The following is a 21021-nucleotide window of genomic DNA, read 5'->3' on the forward strand; positions in this document are numbered from 1 at the left end:
ATTATGCAGATTTTAAAAGTTTATAATTTTCAGATGTGATAAATGGCAATGACAAAGCATAATGGATCAAAGAAGGATGGCATTTCGGCTAGAAAACACCAGACCCATATGGCCGGATGTGTGTGAGGCACCAGAGACTGGCTGCCACAAACCACAGAGCTGTGATGGCCCAACCGCTCCCCACGTGGGAACGTCGCACGACAGATAAAATCGACACCGGTGTTGTCTTTGTCTATGTGGGATTTTTATTTATTTCTCATCTCCTCAAATCCGTGCTACTAGCAATGTCCACAATAGCCAAAGTGTGGAAGGAGCCTCGGTGTCCATCGAAAGATGATGGATAAAGAAGCTGTGGTCTATGTATACAATGGAATATTCCTCAGCCATTAGAAACGACAAATACCCACCATTTGCTTTGACGTATATGGACCTGGAGGGTATTATGCTGAGTGAAGTAAGTCAATTGGAGAAGGACAAACATTGTATGGTCTCATTCATTTGGGGAATATAAAAAATAGTGAAAGGGAATAAAGGAAAAGGAAAGAAAATGCGTGAAAATATCAGTGAGGGTGAGAGAACCTGAGAGACACCTAATTCTGGGAAACGAACAAGGGGTGGTGGAAGGGGAGGTGAAAGGGGTGACGGGGTGACTGGGTGATGGGCACTGAGGGGGGCACTTGATGGGATGAGCACTGGGTGTTATGCTATGTGTTGGCAAATTGAACTCCAATAAAAAATTTTAAAAAAAAAGATTGAATGATTTAAAAAAATCCGTGCTGCTATAGTTTGCTCCTGAACGTGGATGTTACACTAGGTCTCAGGCATGCAAGGGCCCACGCGCCTCTTCGTACTCTTTACCTGTCTTTGCCTTGCTCGTCTTGCAACAGGTCATGAGACTTGCTGCTTCTTCTGCCTACGAGGTTTCTCCTGCTGATTCCTGTCAGGACCACACTACCCTCCTGCCCACCCTGCCAACACCCCTGCCAACATTATTCTTTCCTCTACTCATTTTACTTTCTGGCATAGTGCTTTCCGACACACAAAGTACTGTTTGTACGCTTAGTTACTTAGTGATGACTGGGGCCTGTCGAGCACGGTTGCACAGGTTGTGTGCTGCGCAAGGACAGTGGGTAGAAGGATTTAAAGGAGCACAGCTCTGTCTATCCCACCGGGAGCCCTAGGGATGGACTTGTCAAACAAGAGGAGGGGCACCTATTCCTAACTGGTCTGTGCAAGTTGCGTGCGGGAACAGGACACCTGTTTTCCAATTCATACAAGCTGCAGCCCTGGTATCCCCTCATTAAGAATCACTCTGTGCAAAAGGAACCCAGTACTTGGCACCGTGCCTGTACATGTACAAGATGCATAGGATGTGGTGCTGAAGTGGCACAAATGAGCTCATCCATTTATTTCCCAAGAACGCATTAAGCAACTATTATGTGCCAGGCCCTGTGCATCACTCAGAGACAACAGGGAGCATAAGACACAGTCCCTGACTCTATGCGTCTGTGTCGCCCCCGTTCCTTGTAGATCCCCTGCCACAACTGGCCACCTTCTTCCCTTTCCACACTTTCCATCACCTCCCCCTGACCCTTTCCTACCACACCACCTGGTTGTGCTTCTAAAATCTGACCTCTGACAATGGTTTTCTCTCCTTTCTCTTCAACATTTTCAAGAAAAAGCCTACAAATCATCCCATCTGTCTCTTTACTGTGTGTCAATTAAAACACTGAGTGTTGGAATATCTCTAGCACAAAAGGTTACACTAAGTAAGAAACCTCCAGCCATTAATGAGCAATTTGTCATCTGAGAGGTATTTCCACTAATTACGCCATGTCTCGAGTTGTAGCCATTATGGACATGTGCTAATTTACTTCAAGGTAAAACTTTTCTTTGTCACTGGTTTTCACATATTCTGTAGTCCAGACATTTTACTTGGTTCAGAGATGTAAAGAGTCAAGCAAATGAAAATCAAACATTTAAGGCTTCAGTTTGAAAAGGCCATCGTTCCCACTTTCAGACACATGCAAAAATCACCAAAAGGCTTGCTGAGAAATTTTAATAAGTGCTTAAGTTTGGACTTAAAAAAAAAATTCTGGGTATTTCTATGCAACTGCAATCAGGAAATATGAATTACAATAGTTGAATTAGGCAGCGTCATGCTAGCTACTGTAACAAACGAACTCCAAAATCCCAGAAGCCCATCACAATGGAAGTGTATTTTTTTCCTTCTGTGCAATAATCTCACAAACGAGGTTCTGGGTCAGCTGGCGGGGCAGGGGTGGGAGCCCTGCTCTGTGGAGGCGTTCAGTGACTTGGCCGATGATGGAGCATCTGCCAAATAGGATATGGGCTTCCAAGGTAATTTCGGACATCAACGTCCAGATGGCGTAAGAAGGAACAGCGTGAAGTATTTCATACAGGGGATTTTTATGGGCCAATTGCACATCACTTTTGCTCACATTGCTCTGGGTAGACCCTGGTCACGTGGCCACACCTACGTTCAAAAGAGGTTGGGAGATGGGAGTCAAGGTTTGAACCTGGGGAGGAGGATAAACAACCCCCATATTTTTGAACAGCGAACAATTTCTTCCTCAAATGTAAGAACTGAACCGAGCGGTAGGGGTCATGCCCTGCCTTCTCATTTCCGACACAGGGAAACTAGGAAACACACTAATTTTCTTCGCAGTATCCCACCGTGAGTGGTGACAGAGCCGGGACTGAAACTCAGGTCACCCCAACCCTCAGCCACTCAACACCTTCCAAAAACAATGACACTTGCTGAGACTCTTCAAAACCATTCCAACACAAAGATGCAGGACTTGTAGCAACATGGGCCTCCAGGGCACCCGGGGTCACCCGACTCAAAGCAGTTCTATTTGCCCACAGCAGATCCATTTCATGCTCCATCCTCCCCCTGCCGTAGGAGGCTAGCCCTGACTGAGTGCCAGGCGCTGCTCGAAATGCTTCCTCCTTCCCTCCTGGCTCACCACTCCTATTATCAAACAATGACAAAACTGAGGCCCAGGGAGGTTAATCAATGTGCCAAAGGTCACACAGCTGGGAGGTGGCAAAGCCAAGATCTGAACCCAGAGAGGGGCTTGGCTCCAGACCCTGTTCTCAATCATCATGCTTTGTAGCCATAAGGTAGACTTCCCTTAATAAAGTTTTAAAAATACATAATGGACATGGAATAATGTGTTAGAAGTGAGGCTCACAGCCTGATTTCTAAGTGCCACTTCCTTCCCTTCCCCCATGGCTATGGGCCCTAATCCTTATTTTCAAGTGTTTATTAGATTTTCTATAAAACCTCTTGTGAAAATGGAAATTTAAAGGTCCTTTAGGCTCTGCACATGCAGATTTTATGAAGTGCGTCACACTGCCTGGACGAGACTGCCCCCCCCCCCAACTTCCTATTCCTCTCAGTGTCCGGGAAGACAAAATTCAGGTTAGGTCACACCCCATCGATTTGACCTCTGTTTAGGAACACCCAAACTTTGGCCAATACAGATACAAACCAGAGTCCCCTCTTCCTAATGAAAGATAAATAATTTTCACTATTAACAGCTTAGTATTATTCCTATAAAGTTTTCACTCACTCGACAACCATTTCTTAATACACGCCACGTTCCAGGCCATAATTTAGCTGCTATAAATGAGAGCAATAACGTCAGTAGCCTTAGGGATCTTACATTTTAGTGGAAGAGGCCATAAATAAATAATAGATGAATAAATAACAGAATTCTCTGAGTGTTAAGGGCAATGAAGAAAATTAAACCCACGTAGGGGAACAGAGGAAAGTGGAGGATGGCGGGACGGTTATCTCAAACAACATGGTCTGGAAAGTCTTCCTTGAGGATGGGGTATCTGAGCAGAGGCACAAATGTCATGAAGATCCAGCCATAAAACACTGCAGTGGGTCCTGGCATATGGAAGAGCATTTCCTCCAGCAAGAAGTGATCTGGTGACTCCATGGAACAACACAAAAGTTCAGTGAATGGTATCCTTGCAAGTGCAGCAGGTGTGACACAAGGGATGTCTAAGGGGTAGGCAGGCACCAGGCAACACAAAGTTTTTATACCATCCAAGTATTTGCATTTCTTCCTACATATACTGGAAGCCACCATGAGGCTGTGAACAGAGTGGTATGATTTGATGTATGTTCTTAGAGGACAACATGAGCCAGGAGGTGGAGCATGCCTCTGCTAGGGCAGCAGGGGAGCAGAAGGACTAGATGAGAAGCTACTGGAATAATCCAGGAAGGAGCTGATGGCGGCTCTGACTAAAGACGTAGAGTTTGAGATGGTGAAACATCGTCTGGATGGAACTGGAGGGTATTATGCTGAGTGAAATAAGTCAGTTGGAGAAGGACAAACTATATGGTCTCATTCATTTGGGGAATATAAAAAATAGTGAAAGGGAATAAAGGGGAAAGGAGAAAAAATGAGTGGGAAATACCAGAAAGGGAGACAGAACATGAAAGACTCCTAACTCTGGGAAACGAACTAGGAGTGGTGGAAAGGGAGGTGGGCGGGGGGTGGGGGTAACTGGGTGATGGACACTGAGGTGGGTACTTGACGGGATGAGCACTGGGTGTTATTCTATATGTTGGCAAATTGAACATCAGTAATAAATAAGCAAACAAACAAACAAAACTTTAGAAAAGAGGTATCTTAAAAGTAAAGGCAAACAAGATGTATTGATGCATCAGGTGGAGCATAAAAGAGAAAGAAAAAATAGAGATCCTTTGAGTGTGAGGCTTGAGCAGTTGGCTGAATGATGGTGCCCATTCCTAGGATCAGGTCAGACAAGGAGGAAAAGATCAAGTTGTTGGATGGAGGTGGGTTAGATGAGGCTGGTATCAAGAGCTCTGGCTGGTGGCTTTGAGTTTGAAATGTCTGAGCCAAGGAAAGAAAGAGAGAGAGAGAGAGAGAGAGAGAGAGAAAGAGAAAGAAAGAAAGAAAGAAAGAAAGAAAGAAAGAAAGAAAGAAAGAAAGAAAGAAAGAAAGAGAAGGAAGGAAGGAAGGAAGGAAGGAAGGAAGGAAGGAAGGAAGGAAGGAAGGAAGGAAGGAGGAAAGAAGAAAGAGGGAAAAGAGGGAAAGAAAGAAAAAGAGAAAGACAGACAAGACACATCAGAGCCATAAAAGCAAAGCTGAGGATTAGCACTAGGATCTATGGTCTGGTGCTCTCCCGGGAGCACCTGCTGAGGGCAGAGCAGAGGGCCACAGCAAGAACGGCTGTGGGTGACACAGCCTCATGGCAAACTCACAACACAAGTGGGGATTTGGAGAAAGACAAAGAATGTCCAGAAGCCACAATGAGTAGCAAGGAGAAGTCCAGGGCTCACAGTAAACAGTACATAGGAGAAAAACACCCAGTGTCGACATGACTCTAGGAAGAGAAATAACTCAGGAAACAGCCACAGTTCAAGCTTAAGCCAAAAAGATAGATAGATGATAGATAGATAGATAGATAGATAGATAGATAGATAGATAGATAGATATAGAGATAGAGATAGATAGAGATAGAGAGAGAGAGAGAGAGAGAGAACGTTCAGGAAAAAGACTGGCAACCTAGGGATTTTGCTGATGACAGATAACGAAGCTCAGACAGTAGAAAGGTTTAGAGGATTAGAGGGAAGTCTTCAGTCGGTTCAGGTCACTGGAAGTACAGGACTGTTAGGTAGGAATCTAGACAATGACACACGACCCGGCGCAGCAGGAGGGCTTTGACTTCTGGGGTGGCAGAGGTCACTGAGACACGGAAACACTAGGGCTTGTCCTGATGGTCTCTTAGGAAAAAGAGGGTCATGATCCCTCAGTACAGCTCTGCTCCACCTCAGCCTCCCAGATACTTGTAGGGGAGGGCTTGGGTGGTCATCACGACGAGGAGGGGAACAGCCATGCCAAGGACAATCAGAGCTCTGACATCTCCTCTGTGGACTGCGGTGGCTTGAGTCACAGTGGGTGACGGGGTGGTCTCACCTGGCTTTTCACCGGTCCTTTATATATGATGATTATTCAAGAGAATTATTCCTTTATCATTTCTTTCTCCTAGTCCATGTGCTTCCTGGGGCTGTTATAACAAACTGGATGGCTTAAAACGACAGATATTTATTGCCTCGCAGTTCAAGGGGCCAGAAGTCTGAAATCAAGGTGTTGGCAGGGCCACGCTCCCTGTGAAACCTGTAGGAGAGAATCCTTTCCTGCCTTTTCCTTCCAGTGGCTCACTGACAATCTTTGGCATTCCTTGACTGACAACTGCATAACCCCAACCTTGGCCTTCATCACCATATGGCATTTTCCCTGTGTGTCTACTGTGTGTCTCCATGGCCCTCCTCTGACAAGGATGCCAGCTATGCTGGGTCAGGGGCTCCCTTCACTCCAGCGCCATCTCATCTTAACCTCATTAGTTACCTTTGTGATGACCCTATTTCCAAACAAGATCACATTACGAGGTACTGGATGTTGGGGCTTCTACATATCTTTTGTTTTCCTTTTTCTTTCCCTCCCCCGTCTTCCTTCCTTTCCTTCTTTTTATTCTCGTTTTGGTGGGAAGCACAATTCAACCCACAACAAAATACAATTCTTTCCAGCTTTCACATATAACAACTGCACCAAGTGAAAAGGAATTTGCATGTATTCTCTATCCAACTTACTTCCTCATAGCTTTTGACGGGTTAGGATTATTTTGGATTGAGCTTGCTTGATGAGTAAATTTGTCCAAAGATGATTATTCTGAGTGTGAGTACACTTTTCCACTCATCAGCTCCATTATAGCCTCTTTGAAAGCCAGAGAAGACCAAGAAATTATCTTCATACAAACGTATCTCTGTTTGCCTTCTTGTGGCCAACAAAGCTTTATCTGATGGTTGATTTCAGTTTTGTCATTTTCCCTCAGTCTTGTGGTTGATGCTTTTTTCATTAAAAATTATATTACTTAAAAAAATCCATCAGCAAGACTGTAAGATTATTTCATACGTTCATCTTATAAGATAAATCTAAACCCCCAAAGCTTTCTGAGCCAAAGCATCTCACACTGAGAAGAGAGCAAGTTGGTCAAACATGCCCAAATAACCCCAAATAACTCAACCATGTCAATCAAAGAGATTTGGGAAAACCAGATAGGGAAAGGATGAGACTTCTATCTATAACTTAAATTAGTTTTCGCTCCATGGCATACAGTTGAAGTGAAAAGGACTGTTTTTGCACTTTCATTGGGGATTTCTGTGATCACTTTCTAATGCCAGGGACACTGGTCTTACCCCAGACTTGAACAGAAGAAAATTTACCAATTGCAGAGAGACTTCCTTCTCAATTTTCACCATCACTGTGCATCCCCTGAGCTGGCCTCGTAATGCATAAGAGATGTGAATGAATGGAAAGTTTCCAATCAGAGAATATTAGAAACAGAAGGCTTCACCACCACCACCGCCACCAAACCCAGGCTAAGGCATGGCATCCCTACTTCTATTTGCTAGTTGACTCCAATGTAATTATCATGGAAAAATCAGTCTTCCAAGGGGAAAACAAAACAAAACAACAACAAAACAAAACAACAACAACAACAACAAAAAACTCTACTAATCCTAAATCTACACATGAACTCCTGACCAACAATTTGTTTCAGAGAACCTGCCTCTACGGAGCCTTCTGTAAGGCTTTTTTTTTTTTTTAATTTTTTTTTTTGGTAGGAAATTCATCTTTAGAGCCATGAACTGTCAGAACTTGCTATGCAACAATCTTGTTATGAAAAATAAAGAAATAGCTTTCTTCTCACTCCCTGTCAGAAATAAAACAGTGCAAGAAATTATTTGAACTGGAGAAGAGTCCTAGGATCTAAACGGATGTGTAGAGAAACACACAAAAGTACAATTACCAGTGGGTGGAGAGGCATTCCTCTCTTTGTAGACCTTTCAGAAGCAAGACCGGGTATATCAATCAGAGTGAAGGTACATGGGTGTTTATGCTGCAACAGTTTATAATGAAAAGTGCCAAAGGTGTGAATTTTATATATAAATATGCATACATATATATGGGTGCATATGTATATACCTACGGCGAGAAAGAGAGAAATAGTCTTACACCAAACTTTATGTGTATTATTTCATTTTAACCCAAAATAACCCCTTGAGGTAGGGCATAACCATCCTCTTTACACAGAGATATTAAAAACTTTTGCCTGACAGCTCACAGACACGGTGCTTGAGCCAGGCTTAGCGGAATCCTGTCTCCCAGTTTTCTTTCCAACATACCACTCCTACTAGAATCTGAGTTAGTGAGGTCTTTATTGGAAATCTTCACCTCCGACATCGCACTCCCATGAAACATTCCTATTGCCTCCTCCTCCTCCTTGGTGCACATGTGCAATTTGGAAATTGCATCCTAAACCCACCCAGTTCCTACTTTCCTAAATACACTACTATTTGACCATCTCTGTGATGTTAATTGTGTCGTTAATTTTTTATCAGTAATCGATCATGCAGAACGGAGACTCCTCAAGCTTTTCCCAAGGAAGCAAAGTAACCTCAAATATTGGAAGGATAGGGGATCCCTGGGTGGCTCAGTGGTGTAGCACCTGCCTTCGGCCCAGGGCCTGATCCTGGAGTCCCAGGATCGAGTCCCACATCGGGCTCACTGCGTGGAGCCTGCTTCTCCCTCTGCCTGTGTCTCTGCCTCTCACTCTCTGTGTATCTCTCATGAATAAATAAATAAAATCTTTAAAAAAATATATTGGAAGGATAATGCTTTATTTTACCCATCTGTGGAGACTTGAACCTAAGAGAGTAAATATGCCATTAACATCAATCATACATTTTTTCAAGATTCTCCCATAGTGAGAGATGCCAGTGGTCTTACCTCTAGTAAAACGAAGAAGGAAGTTTATGGGTCAAGGTCTCACCCACTCTGCCTCCCACTACCAGGGCACCTAGGTACACTGGCTTGTGGGATCCTCACAGAACTGTGTTTCTACCTCAATTTGTTCAATATCCCAGGCCAGAGAAATACATGATGATGTTTGAAGATTTGCTAACTCCCCATGAGAGAGTCCAAGTCTACTCATTTCAGAAGCAAAATATTGGTGGGAGAACCTGGAATAGACTGACTCTGAACCAACTAGGGAGATTCTAGGGTTGTGTAACGAGAAGGAACTTGTAGAGGCCAGCCAGGTCACTCTCCATGTCTCCGCATCTCCATGCCACAAAAGCTTAAACACTCCCAATACCTTATTCCTAAAATACTTCAAGAAAGGAGATTCTTAACGCTCCAGGACAAGGAGAAGAAACCAAATTCACCTGGTTTCTAGAAGGAGCCCCCCCTGGCCCTGAAGCAAAGAAGGAATGAGAGAAGCCCTGTGGTACAAAAAAAGATCCAGCTTCGAGTCAGACAAAACTGGTTCCAAGCTCCAGACTCAGCCACCATCTGACTGTGTGATCTGGGAAAATGCCTCACTCTTCTCCATGCTTTGGTTTCCTGATCTGTAAAATCAGAATAATAATCGCACCCACCTCGTGGAGCAGCTCTCAGGATTAAAGAAGACCCTGCTCGTAGAGGGCTGAGCATGGAGCCTGATACAGTGAGCAGAGCTGTCCCAGATGGAATCAGGGGTGGGGCCGAAGGCTAAAAACACAGGCGTCAGTGCCAGACACGACCGGCAGTGAGGAGTGAGCACAGTGACAAATGCTAGCTGACTGTCGCGACGCTGTCAGCAGATGCTCTGGCACTTAGTAGGGAACGGCGGCTCTCTTTCAGGCACAGGTAGCCCCACACGAGGGCTCATGGCCACGTGGGGAACCACCTCACCCTTCTGGAAGGCATCTCTGTGCAAGACTGATGGTCACTACCCTCATTGTCTGCAAGAACCAGTGCCTCAACTCCCCAGTCTCTGCAATCCCTTCAAACTCAAAAGAAACATTTCTACAAGGTGCTTGTAGGTGAGGCATGCAGGAGGGCCAGGCCGTCCCTCCGTGCCCTTCGCCAGGTGCCCATGAGAATTGGCATGCTCCTTCTCCTTCTGCCCCGTGCCTGGTTGGGTTTTTAGTTTTCCCATTATAGTTTTTGGCTCCTCAAAAGGCTGAGTAGGCTTCCAGGAGCTTCCCTGCACAACCCCATATGTCCATGATCTTCTGAGCCACAAGGCCACAGGCTGGATGCCTGGCAAGCCCCGGAGGTGAGCACACAGTGGTCCATCCAGGGAGGAGGCAGGGCAAGCAGAACAGCCCAGGCTTCCTGAGCGGCATTGCTATTCTGAACGAGTTAACTCATAAAGAACAGATCGATCGCTACACCACGAGACCACCACTGGCAGCCAACTCCAAAGAGAGAGAAAGAAGGATGGGCCGGGAGGTGCCTTTCTGTCCCCCTCTTTATCTTGAAAATGCTAATTTCCCTGAGGTCCACCTGGGGTTGAATCCTTCGTCAGAGAGGAGCATTTCTTCAAAGGCTTGGGGCCCGGGTAGGGCAGTGGCCTGGCAGGAAGAGGCACGCGTTCTGGGTGCAGCTATGAAGCAGCCGACAAATGACACAGTCCATCTGTGTCCCTGGCAGAAAGACACCAGCCCGATCGCTGGTGTGCGTTGTATCTCCTCAAGAGCAACCTCACACAGCTGGGCGGCCTGGGCAGAAATGACAGCGAGCCAGTCACACGTCCAGGGCAAGGACGACATAGGACAACCCGGGGCAAGGAGGAGGAGACGGTGATTTCAGACTGCCTTCAATCACTCCTGCAACAACTATTTCCTGGGCACCTTCTCTCGGCCCAGCACTGGTTACACACAGTGCTGAATGAGACAGGGCAGGTACCTGTTCTCCAGAACGTCACAGTGTGGTTGGGGAGGACAGATCACAAACACACAACCAAACATACGACTAGGAACACTTCAGATACGGATGCCTGCCCTGAAGAAAGAAAAACACAACCCAGATGATACGCTGGTGTGCGACGGACGGGTGGGGTGGTAGGGGTTATTCTGATTTGGGTAAAGGCTCTAGTGACGGGCTTCCACCTGAGTGGAGGCCAAAATGATAACCAACTGTCCATGGAGACAAGTAGAAGGGCCCTGCAGCAAGAATTTGTTTCCCAAGCTGATGAGGTAGAGAAAAGGCCAGGATGTCCAGAGCAGACAGACAGGCCGGATGGCCACTCTGACTTTATGAGCAAAAACCACGGGCCGAGCCCTGGGCTGGGTGTTGGGATACAGACATGAAGAAGGCATAGCTCTGCCCTCAAGAGGCCATGGGCTGGCTGGAGAGACAAAGGGAGAACCCATCTGCTATACAGTGAAATGCTAAGTGCTTGACATGATACGAATAAGGTGCCACAGCTTCCGACGTGTAGAAGGGCACTCCCTGGGTTTTCTCAAGTTTCAAAAACACATTATTCTGTGCTATTCCATGGAGTTGCTATATCAAAATCCGACTTCAATCTTGGACATTTATCAGATCTTTTCTTCTTAACTCATCCAATTTTTTTTTTTTTTCTGTGGCAAAGCCTGCAGTCTAGATAAGTGACAGAAGGTAAAGCTCAGGCTCTGATACTCTCTTACCAGATGATCTCAATGAAATAAATCTTTTTACTAGCTGTTACCTCATTGGGGGAATATATGACGGCAGGAAACACATTTGTCGGGATTGCCAGGCAACAGGTGGACACTTAGTGGAGGTCTCCAGTTAATGACATCCACACAGCTGGGCACCTCAGGCTCTCCTGCCCCTCACTCCTTCTTCAGTATTCCCATAGAGGACCCAGGCCCACCCCACTCGGAGACAGGAAACTCTTTTCTGATCACACATACACATACATACACCCATTGGCTCGTGGGCACATGCTGCCTCACCTGCCCGTTACCTCTTTGTCCACCGTTACCACCTTTTGAGTTGGACTCAAGGCCCCGGAGTATGAAGTCCAAACCTCATGTCTTTTCACATCCCAAAACCCAGCTCAGGGCCCTTCACGTAAGAGCCTCTTAATAAATCCTTGCTGGTTGACCACAGCTGTATTTTAAGGCATGATGCTAGAGAAATGCGGTAAAGAGACCAATTGAACTCAGGCCGGGGGATATTTACGTTTTGTCCTCATTCATCTTATCTGTTGAGTAAACACGAGGGAGCCCACAGTGCTCATGGCATTATAAGGCACCATCTCTGCTTTCCAAGCACTAGCTGCCCCCCAATGCACGAGAAGAAAGAACACAGAAAGTTCCACATTGCAGGAGAGGGTCTAAGCCAATGTGAGCAGAGGAGACACTCAGTATCAGCACGGAGTTAGAACTCAGAACGCAGTAGGGACTCGACTCCCTGGTGCGCAAAATCAGCCCTGAGTCAGTGTCCCAGCCCTGCCACTTGCTATTTGTCTGATTTTACCTAAATTCCTCTCTTCAGACCTTCACTTCCTCAGCCACCAAGTTGAGATAATGACCTGCATTTCAGAGAGTTGTTGTAAACATTAAATGTCACTATGCATACAAAATAGTTAACACACACAGGAACCCGTGGATCGCCCACAGCACTACTCATTTTATTGACATTATTGTTACTCGCACCTCGTTGCTGGCTTCAAAACTTCCTATCTGTGCAACCTGAATCGAACGATGGAAACTCTCCATGCCTCAATTTCCTCGTGTGTAAAATGGGGATGCGAACAGCACCTACACCACAGAGTCTTTATTAGGGCTGAATGTGAATACCATGGAGCAGGACAACTGGTGAGATACTATGCAAACCAGAATTCTCCCGGACACAGAGCAAGTGCTCCCTAAACCTTGGTTCATGTTCTTATTACTGCACATTCTGTTCTACATAACCTCACCCTCTTAAAAAAATATATGCATACAGACTAGCAGCAGGAGGGCAGAGAGGGTGGGAGATTGCAAATTGTTTGCGATTCCTTTCAGGCTGTCAATGCCACGGTTGGGTGAAAGGTTTCCCAATACCTCCACAAGGATCGTTAGCACTAATTGGATGAAATAAAACATTTTTAAAAGTTTCCTCACATTAGAATCTGCTGCTGAAGCATTTGTTCTTTGGGGACTAGAAGAGATCTTCAAAAAATGAAACTGGTGAGAACAAAGCAGAATAACATGAAACCAAAGCAAAAAAGTCCTCTGCTGGCTGAGAAGTAAACTACATGGCCCTCATGGTCAGCCACCACAATATGGATAGGGCGGCTCTCCAGGGCAGAGCACAGGTGCCTGGGGCCTCTGGACTTGTATTCTGTGTAGCTTGGTCAAATGCTGAAAAAAAGAAAGAAGAAGAAGAAAGAAGAAAGAAAAAAAGAAGAAAGAAAGAAAGAAAGAAAGAAAGAAAGAAAGAAAGAAAGAAAGAAAGAAAGAGAAAGAAGAAAGAAAGAAAAGAAAGAAAGAAAGAAAGAAAGAAAGAAAGAAAGAAAGAAAGAAGAGAAGAAAGAAGGAAGGAAGGAAAGAAAGAAAGAAAGAAAGAAAGAAGAAAGAAAGAAAGAAAGAGAGAAAGAAAGAAAGAAAGAAAAAGAAAGAAAGAAAGAAAAAAGAAAGAAAGAAAGAAAGAAAGAAAGAAAGAAAGAAAGAAAGAAAGAAAAAGAAAATAAAGGAAGGAAGGAAGAAGGAATGGAGGGTAAGAGGAAGGGAAAGAGGGAAGAACAAGAAAAGATCCACATAAACACACAAAGAGCAACAAAAAACAAAACCAAAACCCAAAAACCCCAGAGCTTGGAGCCAATGGACTCCTACAACCCAGAGTCATGTTATGTGCAAATGTAGCCATTTTTATGAATACAAATTCCTATTTGCTTCTTTGGGCACAGAATTACACAGTACGGAGGCTATGCTTGAGAATTCAAGGGCTGGAAGTCCACAAAAGTTCACCCCAACATGGTGGACCGCACTTGCTCTAGTGCATGAGAGCCTGAGAAGAATGAAGGTCATCCTGCAGAGGTATGAGCATCCGCGTGCAAGTCATCTGCTACACCTGCTGCCAGATTCACATCCCCAATCATTCCCATGGCCAGAGGCCACATCCTAGCTCCTCTAATCCCTGCCCTGTGGGGCTCCATCCACTGGAACAGTCTTCCTCCTGCATCTCGGTTAGACACTGAGTCCCAGGGGCTGGCACAGAATGGCACAGAATGGCAGGAGGTGTTCTAGGAGGGCCTTTTCATGCCACGGTAGGGTTGGGTCTAGAGAGGAAGCCCCACCATATTCCACTTTCTCCCAAAGAAGACCAGAGCAGATGTGAAAATGCAAACAGACATGAGTGTGTGAAAAGGACAGGAACAGGAGGCCCAGAGCGAGCAAGAAAGGCATGGAAGGAAAAGATAAAGAGAAGCAGCCTGTACGTGATAATGCAATTTTAAGGAGAAACTGCTCCTAACTGAGGCCCATGCCCTGGCTCAGCATCTCCTGCATTTAGTCACTCTCCAGGGACTCTGGGTTCTCATGAGCCTCGAGGGGCTGAGACCAGATCCTGACTCACCCGACCCCCCTCACTGTCCCTATGATGTGGGGCCACTGTCTGCCAGGGCTCCTTTGCTACTTCTGTACCTGCAAACCTCTACCTGGCTGATTACCTTCCACCTTCTCATTGAAAATACCACCCCGTCTGTTCCTAAAATGTTCTCCATGTGAGGATGTCTCTGTCTCATCTCCCGGGGACAACGGTTTGGAGCTAAGGGTCAGGGACAAAGGGAACAACCAGAGAACACTTAAGTCATCATTGCACTGTTAGGGCTTCATGTCTCTATCTCTCATTAAGCAGCCGGAAATCACAGCATTTCTAGAGCTCGGTGAAATCCCCTTGTAAAGCAGATACAGTCATTCTGGGGGTGGGGGGGGGGAGGCAGTTAGATACTTAACCTTTGTCCAAAACAGTCCCTACAGGCCTTCATGGAAGAGGTGGCTTTGCTGAACCAATGAGAAACTAGGAATTCACTCGGGCCATGGAGGTTGGCTCCCCAAAGGCACTGGATGCCTGTAGGCCTTTCGTGGGTCCTTAAATCACAGCTTCCCGTGGCAATGTCCTAACAAGTCTGCCCTGTACTGCCCGTAGCCCCTCCTCAACATTTTCTGTCCTGCGGGTATCTCCTTAAGGGTGCCATCCACAAACAATGCAATTTTAGAAGAACAGTCACCAGGGGCAAAACAATGGGCACCAGCACCAACAGCATCCTTCCAAGGGTCTTCACATGCGAGGGAGAGGATTACTGCCTTGCTGCCTGGCAGCCGGCTCCACAGCCCAGCTTGGAAAACTTTATGTAAGAGGGCACGTTACATCAAAGACAGGCAGAGAATTACTCTTCGCGTGAACCTTCTTAACTTCTACCTCACGCGGACTCTTCCTAAAATTCCAGAGAGTGAGATTTTCCATCATAGTCACTAGTCCTCTGCGCCCCTCTCCTGAGTGGTGCACCTCCGTAGACACTGGAGACGGAGTTGACGCGCCAGCGGACAGGGTAATCAGGGACGCAGCCTCGTCCCACCTCATGCAAGACAGAGCCACGACTCTCCTTCTCCTCTTCGGTCTCTGCGAGCCTTAGCCACCCCCCCCCCCAACCCCCCAAGCCAATCAGGACCCAACTCAGCGCTGAAATCTGCAATCTGCTCGGGAGAGGAGTTGTGCACGGCATCCGCGGTCGGAGCACCGAGAGAGAACAGCTCACCAGAGTACATGACATGTTTCCGTGGACAAATCAGACTCATCTCCATGACTTCAGTCTCAGAGAGCCATGTTTAGACAAGCATGTCCTGCAGCCCACCGGCTCCTGGCATGAAGGCAGCCCAGGAGAGCCCAGACCCGTCATCGGCCCAGGACACAAGGGCAGCTGTGCAGGTGCACAGGAGCCCCCTGGCCACGGCCACCACCACCACGACCACCACCAGGACCACCACCACCCCGCGCCCGGGGGCGCCCAGAGTGCAGGCATTCACCACTCCTCCTTCGGGACTCATTAACTTCAGAGCGACTGCTCGCTGCAGGTCCCCAGTCACCACGGCCACCAGGCCACAGTCCTCGACCTCAGCGACCCCCTGCCTCTGCCGCCCCTCGTGCTTACCAAGTCCGGGGGCAAAGAGGCCACTTTTTTGGGGGGAAAGGCTCACCTCCCGACCTGGGAGCGCCCCCCTAACAGCGCCAGGCTCCTGGGGCAGCGCGCTGGGCCGGTGCACCTGCGGCCCCCGCGCCGGCTGCTCCCGCGGCGCGCGCACCTGCACCCCTGCCCCTGTCCTCCCGCAGCCCGGGCACAGCGCCCTGATCCACGCAAGGAAGGCAGCTCCCTACCTGAGGGTGGCGCTCTCCCCCTGCCGGACCGTCACGTTGTCCATGGCTTTGGGGAAGGTGGCATCTCCGCTGCGCACGGGCACTCCTGTGGGCACAAGGAACAGCAGCCTGAGAGACACGACCACGAGGCACTTCCAGGGCAGGAGCAGGTGCCCACAGACCCCCATCCTCGACGGCCGCGGCTTCCCGGGGCTCCGGCGGCGGCGGCGGCGCGCACACCCCCCACCCCGGGCGGGCGCGGGCGGCGGGCGGGGCGAGGGCGCGGGCTCGGGACCCGGCAGGGACCCCGCGGCGGCCGAGGGGCGCGCGAGGCGGAGAGCGCGCAGCCGCCTGCGAGGCTCAGGACTCCTCCCCCGGACCGGGCCTCGGACCGCCGGCGTCCGCGGGGCGCATGGAAGGGGGCGTCCTCCGCGTCCTCCTCCTCCTCCTCCTCCTCCTCCTCCTCCTCCTCCTCCTCCTCCTCCTCCTCCTCCTCCTCGGGGCGGCCCGGGCCGGGGGCCAGCAGGCGCCGGGCAGGTGCGGAGGCGCGGGCGCGTCTCAGGAGCCGCTTCTTCGCGCTCGCAGCTCCGACATGGCACTTGGGAGTGGAGGGAGCACTTTGCAGCCGCGGCGGCGGGGGGGGGGGGGGTGGTGGTGCAGCAGGTGCAGGAGGGAGACGGGCGTCGGTCCGAGCCCGCTCCCCGGGGCTGGTTCGCAGGTGTCTCAGTCCACGCCGGGGGGGGGGGCAGCAAGGGGGGGGCGGGCAGCAGGTGCACGGGGGGAGGGGGGGACGGGGCGTGGGTCCGAGCCGGCTCCCCGGAGCTAGTCCGCAGGTGTCTCAGTCCACGCCGGGGGTGGTGGTGACGGGGTGGGGGGAGGTCAGCAGGTGCAGGGGGGCGACGGGGCTTGGGTCCCAGCCGGCTCCCTGGGGCTGGTCCGCAGGTGCCTCGGTCGGTCCACGCCGGGGGGGGGGGGGGGGCAGCAGGTGCAGGGGGACGGGGCGTGGGTCCGAGCCCGCTCCCCGGAGCCGGTCCGCAGGCGCCTCGGTCCGCCTGGGGCTGCTGGCGGCGGCGGCGGGGTGGGATCCGACACTTTCTCCGTTAAGTTTCGGAGGCGGGAGCGCCGGCAGGAAAACAATCCGGAACAATGGCCAAGGTGCAGAGCGGCGCGGGCGGAGGCGGCCGGCGGGGCTGCGCGGGGTGCGCCCGGGCTCCTGCGGCAGCCGCGCCGCCAACTCGGGGACGTCCCAGGCCCAGCGCCGCGGCGTCCCTCGCGGCTCCCTCGCGGCTCCCGCTCGCTCGCTGCGGACCGCGGGGCGCAGCGGGGCCCGCACCGCGCGGATGGCTCAGCCGCCGCCCCCGGCCCGCGCTCCCCCCTCCCGGGAGCGGCCCCGACGCGCGGGCCCGGCCCCGGGTTGTCATGGCAGCGGCGGGGCGGTCAGCGCCGCTCTCCCCTCTCCCCTCTCCCCTCTCCCCTCTCCCCTCTCCCCTCTCCCCTCTCCCCTCTCCCCTCTCCCCGGGCCGCGGCGGGCGGGCGGGGCTCCCGGGGCGCTCCTGGGGCGCGGGGCGCGCCTTAACCCCTGCGGCGCCGCGCGGTGCCCCGGCCCCGGCCCCCGCCAGGACTCCAACCCTTTCCCGCCGCCCTCCCCCTCCCCCTCCCCCTCCCCCTCCCCTCCCCTCCCCTCCCCTCCCTCCAAGACCTGCCACTTGCGGAGGAAGCAGCAAGGCAAAGTTACCAGGCCGCCCTAACAAGCCCAAGACACCTCCTGGAAGGGTCACAAACTCATTAACTAGGGAAGGAACCCCCCGCAGCACGCTCGCCTGCACCTTTACAGTCATCAGATTCATTCCATTAGCATTTAGAGGGGATTTGGAGCGCGTGGGGAGGATGCTGCTTCGGGAGGGAATCGCATTCTTCTTCCAGAGTCAACGCCCACCCAGGCCCCCCACCCCTCCCACCAAGGAAGCTCGACTCCGCACCACCTTTCTCCACGGAGAATATCCTCCACTTATAAAGTTAATGCAAAATCACAGAAGCCCCTTCGTGTGTGCAACTGGCAAGACCGCATCAAAATGTTGGTCAAGGGGCAGCCTGGGTGGCTCAGCGGTTTAGCATCTACCTTGGGCCCAGGGCTTGACCCTGGAGACCCGGGATACAGTCCCGCATCAGGCTCCCTGCATGGACCCTGCTTCTCCCTCTGCCTGTGTCTCTGCCTCTCTCTCTCTCTCTCTCTCTCTCTATCTTTCATGAATAAATAAATAAAATCTTTAAAAAAAATTTTGGTCAAGGTCCCACACTAACTTAGCACACTTAATTCTTATTTGGTCCACATTAAAAGATGCTAGCCCTGCAAAAGTGCTCATTCAGAGGAATGAGTGTGAGCCACTTGCTTTATTTATACTGCAGACTCCCAAGTTCCCTGGGTTGCACAGTCTTTGCAGGGCTGATTTCATCTAACGAGGTGTGTTTTTTTGAATTCCTGAAACTCAGGGAGAAACAGGATTTGCCTCAGCTCCTATCACTTCTCCTCTCTGGCTGCTGGTGGGTCCCCACATACCTACATTTTAATTTCACCCCTTAAGTCCAACTTTGACAGAATGTACATTCTCCTTCCGGGGGCCTGGCCCCTGCTGGAGGGAGGAGCCCAGAGCGGCCCAGCCCACACCGCAGTGCCAGTGCCCACACTAGCATAATCTCTCCCCAGGGACTTCCAGATCTGAGCCTCTTCCACTGACCCAGATTCTCCCTGGGGAGACTTTACCATAATCACCAACAGTGACTTTAGGTCTCCCCTGTTGACTTTCTATCAGATCCAACCAGGAAGCTGGTTTTATTCAACAGTTGTTAAGTAACAGAAAGACTTCTTCCCAAAAGCCATCTGGTCAACACCAAAAAAAGACTGAATTGTTTTTAACTATTAGAGCCCTGGTGCCAGAAAATCCTCACACCTTGCAGGTCGTAACCACCACTTACAAGTAGGTAACGCACATGTTAGAGATGAAACAAGCATCTTGCCCCTCATACTCCCTACTCTAGATTGGTAGGGACAGGGGCAGGGTTTGCAGATGCGGGAGCCATACTCCAGGCTAACAAAGACAGACTGAGCAGACGTGCTTTTCTCTTTTAATAGTTGGTCAGAAAGTGATCAGCCAGAAAAGTTGAGCAACTTTACACTGAAGATCTCAATTAATCCATCATTAAGGCCACTTTTTTTCCCTCATCTCTGGTGATTTCTCCTGAGATTAACTTCTCAGGGAAACCCATCTGCTACTTTTAGCCAGTGGGGACCATTTGATGTATAGCACCAAAAAAATCAATTGTCGTCTTACGGCTGCAGCACGTGACTTTTCTATCAGGAAACAACAACAACAAAAGCAAAAACAACAACAACACAGGGGCCTCTGTGGAAAGCAAGAGAGTATTGTTTATATTTTTGAAAGAAAAAAATAAAGAAAAGAAAAACCTATTTTTGCATCAGTCCCTTCTTGCAAGACCCTATCCTATGTCCATTTTACAATGGGAAACTCTGGAACTAGTAAGTAAAGAGTGAGATTGTGTTTGTTGACTCATAATCTACTGAATTTGGGGTTCTGCTTCCCCTAAAGCCAAGGAGTTACCTCTAATCATCTATCCACTGTACCTGCCCCTCGTGCCCCCCATCCCTCTGTGTACACACCTCCTCACCACCTCAGCTGGAAGTAATTACAGTGGTGGAACAGGAAGAGGGATTCATTCTGGGTTTTGGAGTCATTTCCCTACAGGCCTGGGAATGGCAGGGATGATTCCTTTCATAATAAATTCTAGTCCCGGCTCTTGCATCTAATTCCCAGGTAGGTACAAATGAGCATTAGTTTTTGCATCTGGGAATGTGGATAATGACAACAACCGGCCTTCCCGAGAGACCTACATACATGATTAACTCTACAGGAAAATACTTAGAAATCCATTTAAGGTGGAAGATGCTTTATTAATACATTTTGCCTGCCGCCACTTCATTATTATGACTGGGCAGGAAAATAATTCTTCATAGGGGTTCTTTAAGATGTTCGGTTTATACCAGTCTGCATGCCATTGATCTGAGACAGTCAAACCATCTTAGTCTCCGGCCCTGAAGGGAGGGTGCTGAGCTGCAGCATCTGGCAGGAGACCCAGCAGAGCTCAGTTTAAGCTCAGGGTGCAGGGAGCAAAACCACCTGCAACCTCCTACCTGCTCTCTGGGCCCAGGGACCCAAACTTTACCCAAAACTAGAAGTTTAGGAAGCCGTGAAGGACCAGAGACGCCTGCGCAATTAACAAGGCAAAATCCATTTCATTCAAACTTGTTAATGAAGTTGTTTGAATAGATGAAGCTCCAAGTCATATGTCAACTCCCTGCCCATCCCCTAATCCCTAAATATAACCAACACTTAGTGGCTTATCTTATATCCCATCTCGTGCTTCATAAAAACTGCTGGATTTATTTTATTTTTCCCAGCATATCCGAGTTAATGAAAAGGGGATGACAGTCAGAGCAATTTCATTATTTGTGTTCTTTATAGAAACAACTTCCTTTCTGCCTCCTGGAAAGCAGCATCCTAACAAGCGCCCACCTCCACCTTCTTCCCCCCATCTCCCTCTCCTTCCTCCCCTTCCTCCCGCATACACGTATACTGTACACATAAATCAACTTGTCACATCTTGTCTCTGTGCTGACAGCTGTAATTGCTTCAGGTTATAAAAATATCTATAGGACAATGCCTTTCAAGCTCACAGACACACACACACACACAGACACACACACACACACACACACACTGAG

At 49.3% G+C, this 21021-nt stretch overlaps 1 protein-coding gene across 7 annotated transcripts in view; it reads right to left on the bottom strand.

The window, feature by feature from the left end:
• NTM (neurotrimin) overlaps window positions 1-21021 on the bottom strand; it is a 940510-nt gene that overhangs the window by 387380 nt on the left and 532109 nt on the right. For 3 of the 7 annotated variants that reach the window (XM_025464869.3, XM_049109742.1, XM_049109745.1), the window contains exon 2: window positions 16245-16329. In XM_025464869.3, coding sequence (XP_025320654.1) covers window positions 16245-16329 — 85 coding nt within the window. Of the gene's footprint in view, window positions 1-16244; window positions 16482-21021 lie in introns of those variants that run through there. The other 4 variants (XM_049109743.1, XM_025464870.3, XM_049109744.1 and 1 more) reach the window with 3 other exon arrangements.

Source organism: Canis lupus, chromosome 5 (assembly GCF_003254725.2).
Source record: "Canis lupus dingo isolate Sandy chromosome 5, ASM325472v2, whole genome shotgun sequence".
Lineage (NCBI taxonomy): Eukaryota > Metazoa > Chordata > Mammalia > Carnivora > Canidae > Canis > Canis lupus.